The sequence below is a fragment of the Carettochelys insculpta genome, chromosome 6 (assembly GCF_033958435.1).
Source record: "Carettochelys insculpta isolate YL-2023 chromosome 6, ASM3395843v1, whole genome shotgun sequence".
In the NCBI taxonomy this organism is placed as follows: Eukaryota; Metazoa; Chordata; order Testudines; family Carettochelyidae; genus Carettochelys; species Carettochelys insculpta.
The window spans coordinates 117,927,122-117,949,459 of NC_134142.1; the positions used below are offsets into that span (position 1 = coordinate 117,927,122).

At 50.4% G+C, this 22,338-nt stretch overlaps 1 protein-coding gene across 3 annotated transcripts; it reads right to left on the reverse strand.

The window, feature by feature from the left end:
* Positions 1-1,402: 1,402 nt before the first annotated feature.
* LOC142014828 (membrane-spanning 4-domains subfamily A member 12-like) lies at positions 1,403-16,097 on the reverse strand. Of its 3 annotated transcripts, none has more exons than XM_074998000.1 (7): positions 16,081-16,097; positions 13,897-14,063; positions 9,308-9,427; positions 7,938-7,994; positions 5,402-5,554; positions 3,075-3,194; positions 1,403-2,617 (listed from the first exon to the last, which is right to left on the reverse strand). In XM_074998000.1, the coding sequence occupies exons 2-7, from the start codon at positions 14,050-14,052 to the stop codon at positions 2,609-2,611; spliced, it is 615 nt and encodes a 204-aa protein (XP_074854101.1). In that variant the 5' UTR covers positions 14,053-14,063; positions 16,081-16,097; the 3' UTR covers positions 1,403-2,608. The 3 variants fall into 3 exon arrangements, with proteins under 3 accessions (XP_074854101.1, XP_074854099.1, XP_074854100.1); XM_074997998.1 differs by lacking the exon at positions 16,081-16,097 and adding an exon at positions 15,935-16,073; XM_074997999.1 differs by lacking the exon at positions 16,081-16,097 and adding an exon at positions 15,450-15,704.
* Between the last annotated feature and the right edge of the window lie 6,241 nt (positions 16,098-22,338).

Consider the following 22,338-nt stretch of genomic DNA (forward strand, 5'->3'; position numbering starts at 1 on the left):
ATGACACTATTGTAATTGGTATTGCAACGTATCTACCTGCCAGATGTGCTGAAGATTCATATGTCCCTTCATGCTTCAATCACCATTCCAGAGGTCACACACAACCATGCTGGTGATGGGCTGTGATCAGTAATGACCTAAAGAGATGCAGACCAATGCATGTTCATTTTCATAATCTGAGTCAGATACCACCAGCAGAAGGTTGATTTTCTTTTTTGATGGTTTGGGTTCTGTAGTTTCCGCATTAGAATGTTGCTCTTTTAACAATTCTGAAAGCATGTTGCAAAATTGGTTCCTCTCAGATTTTGGAAGGCACTTACAGATGCTTGAATCTTGGGTCAAGTGCTGCATCTGTCTCTAGAAATTTCACATCGATACTTCCTTTGCATTTTATCAATCTGCAGTGAAAGTGTTCTTAAAACGAACATGTGCTAGGTCATGAGCCAAGACTGCGGTAATATGAAATATATGGCAGAATGTGAGTAAAATAAAGAAAACATACAGTTGTCCCCCAATGAGTTCAATCACAAAGTTAATTGACACATTATTTTGTTAACGAGTGTCATCAGCACGAAAGTATGTCTTCTGAAATGGTAGTTGAAGCATGAAGGGGCATATGAATGTTTAGCACAGGTATACCTTGGTGTGGTGGCTACAAAAGTGCTTTGCGAAAGCCTGTTCCCACTTTCAAGTGATATATGTAAGAAGTGGGCAGCATTATCTCCCATAAATGTGAACAAACTTGTCTCTCTTGGATAGGATTGCCAGATTTCTGGGGAGGGTTTGCAGGACAGGCAGCCCATGGGATGTTTTTGCATAAATGCAGGACACAGAACTTGTTATGGAAATTCGGAACTGTTCTGCACATTTCGAGACGTCTGGCAACCCTCGTCTTGGAGATTGTCTGACCCAGAAGCTGGACTGAGTGGACTTGTAGGTAATAAAGATTTATATTTTTTGTTTTTGAGTGCAGTTATGTAACAAAAAGTCTACATTGTAAGTTACACATTTACAATAAAGAGGCTGCACCACAGGGCTTGTGTGAGATGAACTGAAAAATACTGTTGGATTTATCTGTTACTTTTACAGTGTAAATATTTGTAATAAAAATAATGTAAAGTAAGCACTGTACACTTGGTATTATGTGTTGTAACTGAAATCAATATATTTGCAAATGATTAATTGCAATTATTTTTTTCAAGTGTGATTCATTTTTTGAGTTAATCACTTGAGATAACTGCAATTAATTGACAGCCCCATTAAAACTATAATTTTAATATACGTGGTTATCTTTTTCTCTTTTATTAACAACGTGAATTATTTTTAACAATTATTTTGGCATTTGTGTTTTCTTTTCACAGTCATGTATGAGACTCATTATATTTGACTCCTTCATTGCTGATTGCACTATAGTGGGAACTGAATTTATTTCTTTTATTTTAAGTTATTTTAGAGATATAACTAAAAGTACAATTTGAAAATAAGCAACTTTCCCAATGCCTAAAATGATGTAGTTAGATTAGCTTTTTTAAACTGCTGCTGCTAAAATGCATTTGAGGAACTGGATTTATCCACGAAAGCTCATGACCTAATAAATTTGTTAGTCTCTAAGGTCCTATAGGGCTGCTTGTTAACTGCTAAGATCAGTATAAACTAAAGTTACATTTGACCATTTCCAGTCCAGCACTATCTCCAGATCTGAAGAAGTGGGTCTGCCCCATGAATGCTCATCACCTCGTAAATTATTTTGTTAGTCTTGAAAGTGCTACATGACTGTTTTTTTTTTGTTATGTTCAGATACACAGCTACCTCCCTGTTACTTGACATTTGAAAAGGACATTATTATTTGTATCACTTTCAATAATGAATGACAAAGCATAATATGGTAATAAAAGTAATAATGATAATTACTCCAGCCAGGAAAAGTTAGGCTTTTTAGAACTCACTGCTCAAGGGAATTCAGTGTAAGCATAAGAGAGAAATACAATATGAACTGCACAAGCAATAACCCGCCCCCCAGCATTTTGAAAGAATAAAATGACAGTGACTATATGTGGAGCATTGCAGGACTATCAAGTAATAACTCCAATAACATAAGTATGTGTTGTGGGGCAAGTGTGAAGGAGATGTGGGCTGAGGGAATGTGTGTGAGAGCTTATCCCCTGCTTCTGGAAGAGAAAGCTGCTCAGCAACCTGAAGGAAATCTCCTTCAGGCACAGGAAAAGTTGTCTGCAGCTCGATCCCAGTGTTGAATATTTTATGTGCCCTGAGGCATGAACAAACATGCACCACCAGTAAAAACATAAACCCTAACTGCAAGTGCTCTGCTAACCAGGTAGGCAGCATCAGAACCTCTCCTGAGTGGTCACACAAGCGCTAACTTACAGGGAATCCTGGCCTTCATCCCTATCCTCCAGGCACAAAATAACTGAGAAGAGGGGTGGGATGCAGGAGATGTCTGGGCTCAGAGATTGCTCCGTCTGCCACCCTGCCTGCAAAAGTGAAGAAATGGCCAAGGGTCTGTGTCGCTGGGGTTCCAATATGGGAAATCTCCATCATGTTCTCAGTACACCCAGGAGCAGGAGGAGCCAAGCCAGCCTCTGCTCCATCACAGCACCTGGGGAATAAGCATAGAATTCACCTTCCCATCCCATCAGGACCACACAAAAATTGGCATTAACCCCTCCTCACCTCCCCCTTTTCTGGCAGTGGTGGAAAGTCTCTCAGCCCAAGAAAGCAGGGGTCTGTCAGCACAGGGTTGGAATCCATTGGTGGATCAACATAGAGGTAAAGTAGTGGACTGATCTGATACAGTCTATGAATTCCCCTCTTCCCCATGTGGGGTCTGACCCTGCTCCCATTGAAATCTCAGGACAAACCCCCTCATTAATGTCAAGGGGGGGCTCAGATGGTGGCTCCATCATCAGAACAATGGGGTACGAGGTCTCTGCAGGGAATGGGAGCCTTTCCGTTGATGCCAATGGGCTACGATCAGCCCAAGGTGAGGAGGAGGAATGTGTGTGCGGTTGCTCCAGGATTGGAGGACAGGGTATGTGTCTGGGCTCCACTCTTACCATCTGCGTGTAGTCCAGTTGTTTCATGGCCCTGTGTCCGTACACCAGGGCGGTAATGGCTGTGCACAGCTCCAGCAGGCAGAGCAGGATGAACATCGAGTTAAGCCCATGGTTCAGGACCTGTGGGAAAGAAAGCCAGGAGAGGTCATCCGGCAATCCCGCCTGCACAGGGCGGCCTGCCTCCCAGCTGGGAGGTGCCATTACTAGACAGTGAGAAGGTGAGGATTTCCTGAGCTCTGCCACATGCCCTGATAGAGGGCAGGACATGCCAGTGAGGCCCAGCCATCCCGGGGCCAGACATACTATTTGTGTAGTCCTGTGTGGCACTGGCTAGGACTCAAAATTGGCTGCTCTTGTTTCAGAGTCCAGCTCCTCACCCTTCCTTCCTCTCCTGACCCCAGTTCTCATTCCCTCCATGAAGCTCAACAGATGCTCATAGCTTTGGCGAGGCCCTGGCCAGGTCACACCCATGGGGCCTGCGGCAGATTTCAGTGACTCACCTCACGTGTTTGAGGGAGGACTGGAGGGTTTGAGAACATGGTAGAGGTATGGCAGGAGTAGTAGGGGGTATTGTGTTGGATCAGGACAGGCCAAGGGAACTGCAGTGTCTCATGGCACAGTGAGGGTCCCCACATTAAAACAGTCTCTGTGCTGCTGCCCTCACTATGGTCCTTGTGATGGCTGCACGCCAGGGACTGAGCTGGGAGCCTCTGGAGTGTGGTGTATTGGAAAGTGTGTTAAAATTACAAGCATTCACTTTATATTGTAGGAGATAAGCCACCCTCTTTGCCAGTCACTTGGGGAACTGAATTATGGACCTCTTGCACTAAACTGTTGTGTCTCTACAGGGCTAGCTAAAGAACGAGACTCTCAAGGAGCTGCTGTGTACCAGGGGCTGAAGGGACCCATCACACCACATGCTGATGCTTCACTCACTCCTGCGCTCCATTCCACAAGGCTGTGCAGCTTGTAAGTGAGCCAATCCCCATTCTGGGCTAAAGGCTGAGAGTAACATTACACCAGCTGGCTAGGGAAAGCCTGGTCTCTTTAAATCGCAGGGTGCAGAGTAGTTCTTAACAAGGGCCCCATCCAGCCCTGAGGCAACACTGCTGTAGTGGAGCCAACTAGTTAATGAAACAGCCCATCTCTTAACTGTTCCATCATATGTATTGCCAGCCCCAACCAAGCAGGAGTCAGGCCTCAAAGAATTGCAATTTTGTTGCAAAAATTATAAGGCATTAAAACCCCCCAACAAACAAAGGGTTCATTTTACACCTTCCCGTTCCTTGCAGCCAGGAAGGGTGGAGGAACCTTCTTGTTTTCTATGGCAGGTGAGACTCTCACCTAATCAAACCACTCCAGGAGCTGGGGCTATAAGAAAACCACCAAATATTGTGCAACTCAACTAAAACTGCCAGCTAGTATAACTGCCTACGTGGGGACTTGAACCTGGGACCTCGGGAGTTTACCATAGGAGCATATACAGTTTGAAATAAAAGCCAGCTGGCTCAGCTAAAGGCTGTAGCAAAGATTCATTTTTTCTCTGTGTAAATGGTCTAGGTGCCACTCCATAGGACACTGAACCACCCCTAAGGGTGTGGGTTACATAAGCCACATCACTTCCATCTAAGCCTCTCAAAGGACTTCACAAACCTTATGATGGCCAGTCCCCAAAGGAAGGCACTATTATTCCCATTTCCTAGGTGGGGAAACTGAGGCACCAAGAAGGGTTGGAAAGCAAGCCAGTGACAGAGCTGAGGTCTCTTAACCCTCCCCGGTCTAGCGAATAACTGCTGCAGTTTTCTGCCTCTCGTGCTTGACTGAAACCCTGTTCAACTTTCACTCCCCATCAGGTGATTGGCTGGATTCAGTGCTCCTTTCTGAGTTTCTTTCTCCATGTGCCCATTGATGGGGCAGTTGCAATGGGGACAACTGCCCCAGGGCCTGGAAATTCAAAAGGGCCCCCAGTAGTGGCTGTGGCAGTGGCCAGAGCCCCCGTCCCTTTAACTCACCACTGTTCCAGGCAGCACTGAAGGCTGCCTGGGGTAGGCACACTGTGCACCAGGCCGTGCTGAGGGTTGCCCAGGGGAAGCTAGCACCAGCCCCACCCCTTCTGCTTGAGGTCCCACCCCCAACAGGGTGCAGATCCAGGCCCACCATGTGCCTTGCCCAGGGGCCCAGTGAGTCTGTTGGCCCTACTGGTTTCAGGATGCAGAGCAGGTGTGGCTTGAGAAGGACACTTAGCACGCTAGACCTAGTCAGGTCCCTGCAAAGAGCATGTGGATAGCTGCAGGAGGTACCTACAGGAGCCCAGCAGAGGTACCTACATAGACCATGTTGGAGCACTTTGCGGGGGTCTCTGTGTTGCCCTTGAGAATTCCACACCATGGGATGTCTTGGCCGATCTCCACGCCATGGATGATGATGGCCACCAGGGTAGCCGCGATGACCAGGCCGCTGATAAAGTAGCAAACTTTCACCTGGGTCAATCACAGCCAGTCAGAGGCGAGCAGGGCACAAGATGTATCATTGTTACAGCACTCACCAAGATGAGCTCCCCTGTACAATGGCAGCCCTATGCACACAGTAAGAGACAGTCCCTGCCCCAAAGATCTTACTCACCAAAGAGAGCCACGGTGAAAGAACCGGCATGTCTACCTCCCCTGCCTCCTGCTTTACAGGTGTGAAATTGGAGCCCAGGAGGCCTTAGCTGTCTGGCATGAGGTCAAATTTGTGGCCGAAATGGGAAAAGAACCCAGCTCTCCAGACTCCAGTAAACAGTGTGCCCTTGTAGCCAAGGAGGCTATAGGCATACTAGGGTGCATTAGGAAGAGCATTTCCAGCAGCTCTAGAGAAGTGGTTGTTCCCCTCTGTTCGGCACTGGTGAGGCCACATCTGGAATACTGTGTCCAGTTTTGCCCCTTCCCCTCACCAAGTTTGAAAAGGATGTGGATGTGCTGGAGCAGGTTCAGCGGAGGGTAACAAAAATGATTAAGGGTCTGGAGCACAAGACCTATGAGGATAGGCTGAGGGATTTGGGCTTGTTTAGTTTACAGAAGAGAAGACTTAGGGGTGATTTAATAGCAGCCTTCAACTTCCTGAAGGGGAGCTCTAAAGAGGACAGTGAGAGACTGTTCTCAGTGGTGTCAAATGGCAGAACAAGGAGTAACGGTCTGAAGTTGAAGAGGGAGAGGTGTAGGTTAGATATTAGGAAAAACTACTTCACCAGGAGGGTTGTGAAGCATTGGAATGTGTTGCATTGAGAGGTGGTGGATTCTCCATCCCTCGAGGTTTTTAAGTCCCAGCTTGACAAGGTCCTGGCTGGGATGACTTAGTTGGGGTTGATCCTGCTTGAAGCAGGGGGCTGGACTAGATGACCTCCTGAGGTCCTTTCCAGCCCTGTGATTCTATGATTCTATGAAAGTCTTTACTACAAAACCAGAGCTGGCCCAGTGGGGCCAGCCAGTGGGTGGTGGAGGCTAGAGCCTATTGGAGCATGGGACCCTGAAGGTGCTGGGCCCAAGGCAACCACCTTGCCCCAAGGCTGGGCCTGGACAAAAACCCATCCCCATGACAAGTCCATTTGGGGTGAACGCTCTAAGGGTTCTGTGCTGCAGAGGCAGGTGGTCAGTTTCTGTCCAATTCCTCTCACGCAAGTAACGATTTGGGGACTTAGCGACTCTGCCACGTGGGCTGATCAGCTGAGGCACCTGAGCCAACAGTCTATGGGATGGCACAGCTGGAGCTGAGTGGTCTACATGGGGGAGCTCTGGGGGCTGGAACAAACTTCCTGTTCGGGTCCAACAGAATCTGAGTGTGTTGACTTGTAGGATGCAGATTATCTGTTCCAGTCGGGGATGCCAGGGCTATATCGTTATGAAGTTGAGGTATTAGATTCATAGGGTACCATTTTGTGCTCAGAGCCCCAGGAATTTCCGGTGAAGTCCATGGGCCTAGGTCTTCATTCCAGTGGATGCAGGAACGGAGAGAGTTTGGCAAATGTTTTAAAAACCACCCTTGAACATTCCAGCTGTTCCAGTAAGGGTCCTTCTACACAGTAGCTGAGAGACCTGACTCGCAGCTCAGGTAGATGTACACATGGTGGCTGTACTTGAGCTAGCACCAAAAACTACATAAGAACATAAGAACAGCCAGACTGGGTCAGACCAAAGGTCCATCTAGCCCAGAATCCCGTCTTCTGGCAGTGGCCAATGCCAGATGCCCCACAGGGAGTGAACAGAATGCATAATCATCAAGTGATTCCTCTCCTGTCACCCCTTTCCAGCCTATGACAAACAGAGGCCAAGGACATCATTCCTATCCATCCTGGCTAATAGCCACTGACGGACCTAACCTCCAAGAATTTATCTTCGTTTAACCTCCATGAATGTATCTTTGTTGAACCCTGCTAAAGTCCTGGTCTTCACAACAATCTCTGGCAAGGAGTTCCACAGGCCTAACATGCACTGCTTGAAGAAAAACTTCCTTTGGTTAGTTTAAAACCTGTTACTCATTAATTTCATTGAGTGACCCCTAGTTCTCGTGTTATGGGAGTAATAACTTTTTCTTATTCACTTTTTCCACACCCGTCATGATTTTATAGCAGCAGAAGCCAAGCACAAGAGTACGTACCTAGGGTCTTAGACAGAATTGTACTTGGGGACACTACCTATGGCGTGACAGTGTGTTAGTTTAAGCAGACCCCAGGGCATCTTCATCAACCTGACCTGGCAGCATGAGGGATGCCCAAATCTGCCCAGGATATGAAGGTCCTCCTAGGAGCCATCAGCTGCTGAGGCTAGCTGGAGTGCAGCTGTGCACCAGGTCCACGTCCATGAACAAAAATGTTTGAAGTATATTTACCAGCAACATGCCTTCTCTTCTCTCAGCCTCCACCAGCAAAGACCCCGAGGACACAAGCTGCCGAGAGAACAGCCAAAGGGGAAGAGTCATCAGCAAGTCTCCATGCCCCCCAGTTCACATGCATCACTTGAGAACTAAGTGGAGCAAACGCCACAGGATAATGGGCCGCGGAAGTCCTGCCTCAAATGATGACACAAGATTCCCACAAGGACTGAGATGTAAAGAGATCGAAATTCAGGTTTCAGGAGATTAATGGTGGAATTGAAGTCTTACACGATCTCAAGTCCCATCTCGTGGGACTCCTGCTCCTCTTATCTCACTGCAGAGTGACCTAGAAGGGCTGGGATTTTCCAAAGTTCTTCGAAGTGGAAGACTCGTTTTCTGGCACCACAAGGCCATCGGCTGTGTGTTTCAGTATGGCAGGGTGGCTGTGAAGTTCTCCACGTGGGATTTGCTTCCCGCCCCACATGAGCATCTGGATGTATCTCCTCCATGCCAGGTGGACAGGAGTGCAAAGTTTGTACACATGGGTAAATGGCACTGAGCCTGGGAGCCACAGACACAATCACATGAGACTCTTGATTTAAGAAAGAGGCCCAATTACTCCCCTGCTTGGTGGCTGCATCAGTTTCCATACTGTCCTATGGGGCACAGCCACTACGGTCATGGGGAGGTGGGGAGGCAAAGATCCTCCATCTCCCAGGCCTAAGCGTATCTACAATGGAGCCTGATTGAATGGAGGCGTGAATTTCCATTATACCTCAGAGGAGTTCTTCCCCGCCAGAGCTGGGGCCTGTGCTGGAGCAGTGATTGTGGGGTGAAATCTAGCAGACTGACCTCTCACCCCTCCCAACAGCCTGGGGTGTGTGGGGGTGGGAGAGAGATCTGCAAAGAACCCGTGCCAGACCAGGGTGAGGACAGAGCAATGTCACAGGGGCTGGCTTTCCAGTCCGCCCCAGTGTACAGCGGTCTTTCCCACGTTTCCATGAATACTCCTTGCAGGCCTTTGTCCCAAGTATGTGTGGGAATGCTAACGATGACATGTTGGCCCAAGGTACTGTCACTTCTGCCTGTCATGACCTGCACCATGGGTACAGGATGGAGCTGCCACAGGCTGAGCAAAGAGGCCGGACCTAGGGGAAGTGAGTCCATCCTGAAAGAGTTTGCATTACTTACCTTCTCCTCCTGTCCCATGGGCTCAGCGCCTAAAACTCACCCCATGATTGTGAACGCCTGCCTGGCTATGCTCAAAGCCTACTGGACTGGAGTCCAGGACACACCCAAGAGCAAACTTGTAGAGACACCCCCATTGCCCTCCGAGACCAGATCAGAGGTCTGAGCTCTGAGCACCTGTAGCTGGTTATGCCTACCAGCAAGCCGATCCAGAAGTAGACTCCGCTGGCCACAGTAAGGGCTGGGGTGGAGAATTCGGATATCGTCAAGGCAATCCCAAAGGAGATGTGCGTGAAACCGGATACAATTTGTATGGTCTACAGGGGAAAAGGAGACGTGGCTCAGTGTCACTGACACATGGTGCATGTGACAGCTTTACCATGATCCTGGCATCCTTCTTATCACCATAGCCACTGCCATTGACATAACTGCCTCCATCACCCTCCAACACCACCGCCGCCACCCCCGCAACCAACCTGTCACTCTACCAACATCACCACCGCCGCCACCCCCCCAACCAACCTGTCGCTCTATCAACATCACCACTGCCGCCACCCCCCCACCAACCTGTCACTCCACCAACATCACCACTGCCGCCAACCCCCCATCAACCTGTCACTCTACCAACATCACCATGGCCGCCACCCCACCACCAACCTGTCACTCTACCAACATCACCACTGCCGCCAACCCCCCACCAACCTGTCGCTCTATCAACATCACCACTGCCACCACCCCCCCACCAACCTGTCACTCCACCAACATCACCACTACCGCCAACCCACCACCAACCTGTCACTCTACCAACATCACCATGGCCGCCACCCCACCACCAACCTGTCACTCTACCAACATCACCACCGCCGCCAACCCTCCACCAACCTGTCGCTCTACCAACATCACCACTGCTGCCAACCTCCCCAACCTGTCACTCTACCAACATCACCATGGCCGCCACCCCCACCACCAAACTGTCACTCTACCAACATCACCACTGCCGCCAGCCCCACCACCAACCTGTCACTTTACCAACATCACCACTGCCACCAACCCCCCACCAACCTGTCGCTCTACCAACATCACCACTGCCGCCAACCCCCCCACCAACTTGTCGCTCTACCAACATCACCACCACTGCCACCCCCACCACCAACCTGTCACTCTACCAATATCACCACTGCCGCCAACCCCCCACCAACCTGTCGCTCTGCCAACATCACCACAGCCACCACCCCCACCACCAACCTGTCACTCTACCAACATCACCACTGCCGCCACCCTCACCAACCTGTCACTCTACCAACATCAGCACCGCCACCCCCCCCCACCAGCATGTCACTCTACGAACATCTCCACTGCCACCACCCCCCCACCAATCTGTCACTCTACCAACATCACCACTGCCGCCACCCCTCCACCAACCTGTCACTCTACCAACATCACTACCGCCGCCACCCCCCCACCAATCTGTCACTCTACCAACATCACCACCGCCGCCACCCCTCCACCAACCTGTCACTCTATCAACATCACCACCGCCGCCATCCCCCCACCAACCTGTCACTCTATCAACATCACCACCACCGCCACCTTCACCAACCTGTCACTCTACCAACATCACCGCCACCGCCAACCCCCCACCAACCTGTCACTCTACCAACATCACCGCCACCGCCAAGCCCCCACCAACCTGTCACTCTACCAACATCACCACCGCCGCAACCCCCGCTCCAACCTGTCACTCTCTCAACATCACCACTGCCGCCACCCCCCCACCAAGCTGTCACTCTACCATCATCACCACTCCCACCAACCTGTAACTCTACCAACATCACCACTGCCATCGCCCATGAAACTGTCAGTCTACCAACATCACCACCGCCACCACCCCCCACCAACCTTTCACTCTACCAACATCACCACCGCTGCCACCCCCACCAGCTTGTCACTCTACCAATAACACCACTGCCGCCACCTCCCACCAACCTTTCACTCTACCAACATCACCACTGCCATCACTCCCACGAAACTGTCACTCTACCAACATCACCACCACCACCACCCCCCACCAACCTTTCACTCTACCAACATCACCACTGCCGCCACCCTCACCAACCTGTCACTCTACCAACATCACCACCGCCACCACCCCCACCAACTTGTCACTCTACCAACATCACCACCGCTGCCACCCCCCCACCCATCTGTCACTCTACCAACATCACCGCTGCCCCCTACCAACCTGTCACTCTCGTAACATCACCACTGATATCACTCCCACCAAACTGTCACTCTAGCAACATCACCACCCGCACCACCTCCCACCAACCTGTCACTCTACTAACATCACCACCGCCACCAACCTGTCACTCTACCAACATCACCACTGCCAGCCCCCTCACCAACCTGTCACTCTCGTAACATCACCACTGCCAGCCCCCTCACCAACCTGTCACTCTACCAACATCACCACTGCCAGCCCCCTCACCAACGTGTCACTCTACCAATATCACCACCGCCACCCTCCCACCAGCCTGTCACTCTACCAATATCACCACCACCATCCTCCCACCAACCTGTCACTCTACCAACATCACCACTGCTGCCACCCCCCACCAAACTGTCACTCAACAAACATCACCACCGACTCCACCCCCATCAAACTGTCACTCTACCAACATCACCACCACCATCACTCCCACCAATCATGTCACCCCATCAACATCACTGCCAATACCACCACCAACCCTATCTTCCTGCCATCACCACCATGGCCACCACCACCACCAACCCTGTCAACCCCACCACCACCAACAACCTGTCACTCTACTGACATTACCACTGCCACCACCCCAACCAACCCTGTCGCCCTGCCAGCATCACCACCACCATCACCCCACCAATCCTGTCACCCTGCCAACATCACCATCACCATCACCCCACCAATCCTGTCACCCCACCACCATCATCTCACATCAGCCCAACCAACACCATCATTCTGCCAGCATCATCACTACCATCATCCCTACCATTCCCATCACTCTGACAATGTTATCACTATCCTGCAATTATCATCACCCCTGCCATCACCCCACTAACATCAGCACCACCCTGCAAACACTGCCATTGCCCTCACCCCACCATCAATATGAACCGTCTTCTTTACCATCCCCAGCACCCTTACTGCTGCCATTCCCGTTATTCTCCCTTTTCTCCAGGGGAGTGGGAGATCCCCAAGGAACTTGGAAGGGGGACAATTGTTAGACTGGTGCTTGCATCATAGTCGTTTTGAATCCATCAAGAGTCCTGAACAGCTTGAGTCAAATTGTGTCTTGGCCCAATTCCCTCTCTGTGAGTTCATCATGTCACTTCTCCCTCCATCTTCCTTATTTCCCCATGAGCGTCTCCCTGCTGTTGCTTTTCTCTGACAACTCCTCTTCCTCCTCTGGGGAGAAAACTGCAACTCCCTGTCACTCATAGGATCTCGTCTCCTGGTGACCCCCAGTGTCTGAGCCACATGTGCGCAGCTGCAGCTCTTAGGTCAGCTGTAGACCCTAAACTTATCAGCAGAATGAGAGCAAATTGGTGGAAATCAACATGGATGTGGCACCAAAGACCTCCTATGGCCTGTGCCTTGCATTGCCTGACTGGCCAGCATTTACCTGGGCACACAGGAAGATGTTTATGGCTGTGTATGCCAGAGAGCTGCTAAGTTAGGGAACCCTGCAGCTGTCGTGACATATAGTGTGCTCTTGCCACTCTCCCCAGCTAAATGGAGCTCAGCGGTGTGACTAGCACCATGGGAGGCTGGTGATGCAATGGGGGTAGCCCCAGCCCTGCTCCTGAGGAGACGTGGAAAAGTTGACAGTGGGCCCGTGCTTCCCCTTGCGCCACCCAGGTGAGAAATGGGACAGTGCTGGAGGTGTCTGCTGGCTCTCGGTGGGGTGCCCAGCCTGTCCCTGCAGTGTGGACCCCTCGGGAGAAGGGGCAGGGAGTGGCCTGGGGTCTTCACATGCTGCTGCCTTCATGCAGCACCTCCACTGTCACGGTTCCCTTTGGCTGGGAACAGGAATAGCCTGAGTCAGGGACTAGGTAACCAATCTCACTAGGGACTGCCCCAGCCTCGAGCCCCCCTACCCTGCATTACCCCCTTCACACACCCCAGCCTCCTGGCCTGAGCCCCCTCCCCAATCCACTCCCCAGGGTGAGGGGGTTGCAATACAACGGGACCGCTAAGAAATTTGTTACTGTCACTACTGGGGAGTGGGGCATTTGCCTTTTGGAGCCAAGAGAAAAGTGAGTTTGCACCAGTCTTTCAATATGCCAAAGATGAGGGGTAGCTCAGGCCTCCTGGCTTCTGTAATTACAAGCTGCTTTTCCCCATTTCTTCCCCCTCACTTGGAAACAGCTGCTTTATCATTGCAGTGCACCACTCCAGAGGTGGCTGCATTTTGGCAGTTGGAGGCACTGCCTCAGGGAATCCTTAGGGAAGCAGAGGGCTATGTGACTAACCAGAGGGACTTATGCTTACATTCAGCCAGCACTAATTGGCCCTCTTGTTGGGCCATCTCAGCAGCCAGGCCAGGATGCAGGTACCAATTCTAAACAACCCCACCCTCTGAAGGATTAATTCTTCCTTCTCCAGACCTAACCCACAATACCCTTGCAAGTGAAGGGCAGGAGAGTCCATAGGTCTCCTAGTGACCCTGGGCAAGGGCCCACCCGTCCCTCACTCTCAGTTTCCTCTCAGTTGCTCATTCATCCAGTACAGATGTCAGACCCTCACCCCCAGCGCCTTGGGCTGTGCCTTCCTGAAGCCTTTGACCTGGACCGAGATGAGCCGTGGTGCCGTTGAAGCCAGCTGTGCAACCCGGGGGTCGGTCTGTGGGACGACCTCTGTGACCACCATCACCCCTTTGGATTCGGTCACTGTTGTCTCCATTTTGGTGCCAGCTGTGGAGAGAACAGGGAAATTGGAGGCAGCAGCAGGCCAAGACAGGAGTGAGGGAGGGACAGCTCCATGTTGTGGGCATCAGGTAGAGGGGAGCCCCTTTGCCTCCTGCCAATGAAAAGGGGAAGTTGAATCCTTCCCAGGGAACCACAGGAGGAGAGATTCCAGAGGCCTGCTGGCCAAGGGGATCATGGGGAGGAGATCCCAGTGGCCTGCTGGCTATAGGGATAATGGGGGAGAGATCCCAGGGGCCTGCTGGCCAAGGGGATTGTGGGGAAGAGATCCCAGATGATCGCAGGGGAGAGATTCCAAGGGCCTGCTGGTCAAGGAGATCATGGGGAGTAGATCCCTGGCTTTTCTGGCCAAAGAGATCATGGTGGAAGGATTACAGAGGCCTGCTGTCCAAGGGGATTGCAGGGGAGATACCCCAGGGGCCTGCTGACTGAGGAGGTTGTGGGGGAGAATTCTCCGGGGCCTGCTGACTGAGGAAGTTGTGGTGGGGAAGTCCCAGGGACCTGCTGACTGAGGGGACTGTGGGGGAGAGATCCCAGTGTTGATCCCACTAGGCGGATCCCAGGGGAAACCTCAGGGGAGACTCTAGGATCTGCTTGCTACAGAATCCCAAGGGAGAAGTCTCAGGGATGTACAGTGTACAAGGATCCCTTTTTTGCCCCATACAGTTTCCAGGAAGCGGGAGGAGGGATCCCAGGCTCCCCTGAAAGACAGTGCAAGGTCTAATGAGTCCCATCCTATGGCCGCATCTTTTAGGGACAGCAGGCCAGATCATAGCCCTGTCATATCCTAGGCACCTGGAAGCCATCAGGCTGCAGGCTTTGAGGAGTGGACAGCAGGTCATGGAGTACAGGCTTGTAACCCCGCCCTGGGTAGCCCGCATTGATGATGGGCAATATGAGTACGTCCATAGAATTAAGGCTGGCTTGGACAGTTCACCCTGAAGCCTGCCGCATTTTTACAGCAATTTTGCTCCATGCTATTGAACATCCACAGCGATGCAGTCAGAACACCGACATCAGCAGGGTTATACCCCAGGCCAAACACTGGCTGCTTCCTGTCCTGTCCAGGGTTATACCCCAGGCAAAGGGAGAAGAAACTCCCCCCAGATCAGGAGAAGGGGTGTGCAGGGTTAAAGAGGAGGCTAAAGCAAGGAAGGGGGATCCCTCCCCGGGGGAACAACACAACCAAACCTGCCCAAGAGATTTGGGGAGAAGTGTAAGAAATGAAACAACAGGAGAGAGAGAGAACCTGAACTGGCCAGGAGGGGAAGCAAGAGTAGAAAAGCTATAGGTAGGGAGAAAGGAACCAAAGGTAGGACAGAAAGTGAGGATGGACAACATATCTAAGAGACCAGACCCCGTTGCTGCACTCACCAGGGAGGTCCCAGAGCAGAGCTCCCTATGGGAGACGGGCAAAGTGAGCGATGCAGAGGAGGAGGTAAGATCATAGAGAAGTGACAGCAGGAGACATTAGGTGGGAAAGGGAGAAGCTCATAGGGAAATAAGGAGGGTGGAGGGAGAAAAGACATGATGAACTCCAAGCGAGGGAATTCGGCCAAGACACATTTGACTCAAGCTCTTCAGGACTCTTGATGGATTCAAAACTATTATGCTGCAAGCACCAGTCTAACAACTGCCCCCCTTCCAAGTTCCTTGGGGGTCTCCCACTACCCACAGCCACCCCAGAATGCTCACCCCACAGCTGCTTGGGGATCTCTCCTTCCCAGGCCACCTTCCACCAGCATAACAATTTCCCCCTCCCTCCTGAGCTGCTTGGGGGTCGCCCAGTTCCCACAGCCCTCTTTCCCCAGGGTCTCCCTCGCTCCGCAAGCGCCCATGGGGGGATTCAGGGGGCTGACCTGCTGCCTTGCTCTCTGGCTGGTGCAATGTCGTGGGTTGTGTTGTGCAAGCCTCAGTGCTCTCTCTGCCTTGGCCACTTTTCCAGCATTGTTGGCCAGAGTCCAGCAGTGGGCGGGGATGGCTGGGGCCTGTCAGAGGAACTTACCGCCATTTTGGCAGCTCTGCGCTGACAGGAAGTTTGTCTCTAAGCATTCGTGAGGTTTCCTCTTTCCTGAATCTCCCAATCTGGCCTCGTTCCCAGAGGCCGGGCGGGTGTGGGACAGTGAGGGGGAGGATCGATTGACCTCTGTGAATCTGGGTGCCTGCCAGAGAGAAAACATGGCCCGGAGATAGAGACCGCCTGTCCAGGGAGAAAATAACTATGTGCAAAGCTCTGTACCTTCATGAGGTGTGCACTTGGGGTGCCCTCAGCACAGAACATGAAGACCCCTCTGTATCCCCAGGAGCTCCACTGGTACACAGCATGAGCCCTGAGGCCCGGGGAGCCTTCGGTGCCAGCTGGCAGAGGGCCCAGGGTGAGCTTAGGGTTTTATACATTGGCTATCTGCCTACAGCTCATGGTCTAACCAGGGCAATCGCCTGCTGATCATCACAATCATGAAACATCTGTATGGGTAATATTTAAGGAGTCATACATCTATAACAAAAATTATGGTCATGAAGTCTTGGAGTTAATGCCAGCCACCAGACAGCGACTCATCTCTTACATTGATTGATTAATTACACTGATGTAATAATCAATTACATTAGAGAAATCTGAAGAAGTGGGTCATACCCATGAAAGCTCATTACCTACTAAATAAACGGTTAGCCTTTAAGGTACTACAGGACTGCCTGGGTGTTTTTGTGAAGCTGCAGACTAACACAGCGACCCCCTCTGAGACTATTTACTTCCGAGATGTTCCTTTCAGGCAGGAGGTAATAGGAACCTCTCTCCTGCTCTGGTCATCTGTGTATTGTGTGCCTCCTAGGGGACATCTTTTTGCACGCTGAAGCAGGTGCAAATTGAGACGTTTCAAAGTCTGGGAGAAAGGAAGTCTACAGGGAGAAACAATAAGCGGAGGTGAGAGTGTGCTTTTGATGAGCAAAGATGAAGGACTGGGTGGGTGTAACAGTTTGTCAGCTTATGCAACAGGGACAGAAAATCATTTGCTTTTGCCAAAGAAGGAAATAAGAATAACTGTCACATCCTTCTTCAAATGCCTGACAAGTATTTTATTCCGTAAAAGGAACGCTCTATGCAAACAGGCGAGCTTTCACAACAGGCTGCAGAAAAAACGTGGAAGACTTTACCTGAGCTTGTTATGAATGAGAAGAGCATTGTGGCTTTAGTATCCATGAAAGGACATTGGGGTTTGAAATGGTCCAATAGGTGGGGTTTTCAGCAAGGAGCTTTGAGAACAAATACAGCGTACCAAGGTACTTACCGCTCTCCAGTGAAATAAGGGTTAAACCAAGCCCTGGGAGAAGGCTGGGACTGTGGGCCAATCAGCTGAGGCAGGTACCAGCCAATCCGGGTCCAGCTGGGGTAGCATAAACAGGGTCTGCTAAATATCAGAGAGGTAAATGTGTTATCTGTAGCTTCGAGAACAACAAGTCTTGTGGCACCTCATAGACTAACAGATATTTTGGAGCATCAGCTTTCGTGGGCAAAGACCCGCTTCATCAGATGCCTGCACGAAAGCTGATGCTCCAAAATATCTGTTAGTCTGTGGGGTGCCACAGGGTCTGCTAAGCGCAGGGAAGCTTGTTCCAGCTGGAAAGCAAGAATGATTTGGCTGCCTGGGCAGCTAGAGAGGGTACCTAAGATAGAGCAGTGCTGGGGAAGGGCAGATGGATGTGGGGAGCTTTGGCCAGGCAAACTCTGACCTGCTTTCTAGGCTGAGAGATACTAGGGCTGCAGGGAGGCAGCCAGGGTAGCAGACAGCAGCAGGCCCTCACCCTCTTACCAATTTCAGACTGCAGTTAGTCCCTGAGACGGGGTCTAGATGACAACTGGCAATAAGTCCCTGAGACAAAGTGGCTGCAGAGGGTTGCACTGGTGAGGCCACATCTGGAATATTGTGTCCAGTTTTGGGCCCCCCACTATAAAAAGGATGTGGATTTGCTGGAGCAGGTTCAGCGAAGGGCAGCAAAAATGATTCAGGGGCTGGAGCACAAGACCTATGAGGATAGGCTGAGGGATTCGGGCTTGTTTAGTTTACAGAAGAGAAGCCTGAGGGGTGATTTAACAGTCTCCTTCAACCTCCTGAAGGGGAGCTCTAAAGAGGAGGGTGAGAGACTGTTCTCAGTGGTGTCAGATGGCAGAACAAGGAGTAACGGTCTGAAGTTGAAGAGGGAGAGGTGTAGGTTAGATATTATGAAAAACTACTTCACCAGGCGGGTGGTGAAGCATTGGAATGTGTTGCCTAGAGAGGTGGTGGATTCTCCATCCCTTGAGGTTTTTAAGTCCTGGCTGGACAAGGTCCTGGCTGGGATGACTTAGTGGGGGTTGATCCTGCTTGAAGCAGGGGGCTGGACTAGATGACCTCCTGAGGTCCCTTCCAGCCATGTGATTCTGTGCTTGGGGCTCTCTGGGAGGGAAGGACCCCAAAATGTGGGGGCACTGCTGCAGGGCAGTCTCCTGAGGGAAGGTCACTGCAGTCTGGGAGGGACACAAGTGGTGGAGACACTAAAAGGAGGAAAAAGTGGATGAGAAAGTGGCCAGCAGAGGGCACGCCAAGGCTGAAGAAAAACTAATTCCCAGACTGGCCCTGCAGCGGTGAGTCATAACCTGTTACATACCACCAGTGTCTGAGCTACCACTGCACCACGCAAATCTAACTGACACAGGAGTCTGAGCACATGAAAATTCACTGCCAAAAAACCATTGTTATTGCAGAGTTAAGGTTGCCCAGTGGTGCCTCACGCCCTTTCACATCATGGAAAGAGATTAAATTTAAACCGCTGAAGACTAAGAAATGCAGAATTACAGTAGCTGATACCCTCATCACACAACCATAACTCTGCCTTCCTGGGACTGGCAACAGCTGCTAGAAAGGGCTCAGTAAGGGTGTTCCTCTGCAGGCCACAACTGAGAACTCCACATTAGTGGTAAACTGTTGAACAATAGTATAGATACACCCCAAAACCGGTGGTGGTTCTCCCACAAGATATTCCAAACCAGCAACAAAAGTAAACTTCTGTTCACCCCACGAAATATGAAGTCAGAAAAGCAGCCTCCTTAGGCATTGCTGCATCTCATGGGAGTGTGTCCCAAGGACGTCGTTGTCAGGGTACCATGCTACTTGATGTCACAAATACTAAGTATTATCCATAGTGCTCACCTAGGTATGGAGACATGCAAGAAGAAAGCCTGAGATGCGCAGGACTGCGCCTTTGAAGGCAAGGTAGCCTGGTGTGGAATCTGCAGTTAGCTGAGGAAACAAGAATCCCTGTTTGCCTTTGGTTTAAAATTGATACAAACCTGTTTGGATTAAAAGGAGAATGATCCCCACATTTTAATGGACAACGGCCCAGTTGAGAATAATTGAGACATTGCGCAAACACGTCAAGCAGCAACATAACAAACACACTATGTATTGCAGGAAGCGCATCACATTATTCTAGGAGGATCAGAGATAATGGTGCCCACAGTTCACACGTTATTGGTATTACAGACATAGGGGGCAAGTTATGTGGGCCTCTGGTGTCAGGGCACCAGAAATGTTCCTTCTCCGGGAGCCCTGCTCCACCAAAGTTCAGGACTGGGTCTCTCCCCCCAGCCCCACGCTTCTCCCCCAAGCATCCCCCAGACTGTGGGCTCCCTGCTGTCATCACTGGCAGTGCACCATGGCTAGAGTGGCTCATGGCTGCTCACAAAGTGTGGCTGCTGGCACATCCCTGCAGCTTGGGGGGTGGTGGTGGGAGCAGTGCACAGAGACACTCCCCCAGCAGGTATGTGCCGGCAGGTGCACCAAGTAAGTGATCAGAAGCTGCTCTAGCCTCGCTGCACTGCTGGTGGCAGGAAGCCCCTGGGTCATTCTAAATCTCCTGGGGACTGAGGCAGAGGGGAGTGACCAGGGGCCACAACATGCAGAGACCCCGCCCCCATTATAGTAGCATGGAGGGGCCCGGTTGTGAACCAGGTTGCCATTGTGCTAGGCTCAGTACAAAACACAGCACATGATTTCTGCCTCAGAGAGCTGCCAATGCCACTATACGACCAGACAACAGACAACAGATGGCTGCAGACAGGTAGGCGAGTACAAGGAGACAATGAGCGCATGTTGGTTTGCATGATAGGCTACTGATCTCAGCACAACAGGTGCCTATTCGTTGTTGAGCTTTTTGTAGGCCACTGGTTCAATTTAACCATTCTCTGTGCTACGTCAGCTCAGTCACATGATGTTATGCCCTTTCTATGCACAATCAAATGGTTTAGCAGACAAGTGAGGACAAAGAGCAAATACCTCCATTAGATCAAAACACATATTGGCAGATAATTGGGATACTGCCAAACCCATCCACATTCAGGTCCCTCATGAAGGTCCTCCAGGGTAAAAGAGATATCAAGGAATCATCGCCTCTATTTCTTGAGGAACATCCAAATTGCTACTGGAAGTGCTTGTGTGCTGCTGAGAATTAGCTGTGAATTTTTAGTGAATCTATTTTTTCATGAAAAAATGCTCATTCATCACCACTATTCATGAAACCAAGTTGGCTTCAGAGGCTCTCCTAACTTAAGAAAATATTAAGCAGAAAAAAACTCAAAATTGACAAAACAATTCAGCATTTTCAGAGTGGAAAAATTCTGGTTCTCTGGAACAAAATGATTTGTTTTATAAATATACACGAAAAGAAAAGAAAAGAAAGAAAGGTTGAAACTGCAAAGAACTGTTTCAAAATTATTGAAGAGTTTTGACCACCCACCTCCCATAAAATTGGTTTCAGGGGTAGCCATGTTAGTCTGTATCATCGCAGAACAAAGCAAGCAGTCCTGTAGCACCTTTTAAGCCTAACGGATGTTAGTTGGAAGCTGAATAAAGCTGAGTATCTTTGGCTAAGCAGAGAACTAGTAATTGCTAAAAGACTGGTACTGCAAGCATGGAAATCCATTAAAGTGACCTGCAATTGATGACTGGAGCACAGATACAAGCTGGGCCAGCATGGAAAGATATGTACAGAAACATTCTCGGAGATAGAGGATGTTGTCCGGGAAGTATCTGAATGCAGGCCTCCTCTCAGGGGTAGGGTGGGGAGGAGGCAAAGAGAGCTACTTCCCCAGCACTCAGTGATTCAAAAGGGCAGCAGTGGTGGCCAGAGCTCCAGGCCCCTGAAATCACCACCAGAGCAGCCTGATGTGAGCTCCAGGCAGCCCTGAAGCCTGGGGTGGGCTGTGCACCATGGTTTGGGCGGTGCTGAGGACTCGCTGCCTGCCCCACCCCTTCCATCTGAGGCCCCACCCCTTCCAGGAGTGCAGAGCAAGCCCCCTTCCACCACCCTTGCTCAGGAACCCAATTGTTGGCTCCGAATGATCCAATTAAATGATCGCATACTCTTGCTTTCCCCTTCTCTCTACCCTCTTCTTTCCTTCCTTGTGCAGCTCTGAACTTTGCTATTCTTTAGGTTAATAGTTTTGATTTAGCTATACTTTTTTTATAAATTTGTTTTTATGAACAAACGTTTGCTTGCAAATTGCACAATACAATTAATTAACTCATATTTTAACCATTCCTATTAAATATATAATTCAATGTTTCAGGTATAGCTAAAGTTAGATAGCAAATGGTTTATATATTATGAGGAGCTTATGTTCAGGGGGTCCCATGGTACATTTCTCTGCTTAAAAGCTGTTTCGCATTTACATCACTGCCAAAAAGCAGACCGATTCCACTTTACGTCCATACTTTCCCCGCACTTCCGTCCTTATATTCCCTGTGTGCATGCCCATCTAGTTCATGCCAGCATAGACTGGAAGCAAGCAGAAGTCTCTCTCTGATGTGCCTCCGTCAGCCAGAAACAATGACTTCTAAGCGAAATGCTAGCGCGAGCAGAACGAGTGAAGTTAGTGAATGTAAGTGGCAGCTCACCAGTGTGACTGGATGTAAAACTGCACATATAAAGCACAGTAGAAAAGATTAATGTTCTGTTGATGTTGCTTACCATCTCGGGCTGTCCCCAAAGACTGTATGTACTGTCATCAAGACAGCTGAGAGCATCGTAGCTACATCTGCACTAGAAGCATCTGTCTGCAGAAGTTACTCTCAGAAGAGATGTTCCAACAAAACATCTGTTGACAGACTGCATCTACTCATAAAAGCGGATCCATCTTCTGATCTACTCTGTTGTCAAAAGGGCCCCCTGGAACATCTACACGGCTTCTGTTGTCGTCAGTTTCTGTTGACAAAACACATTATGGGTG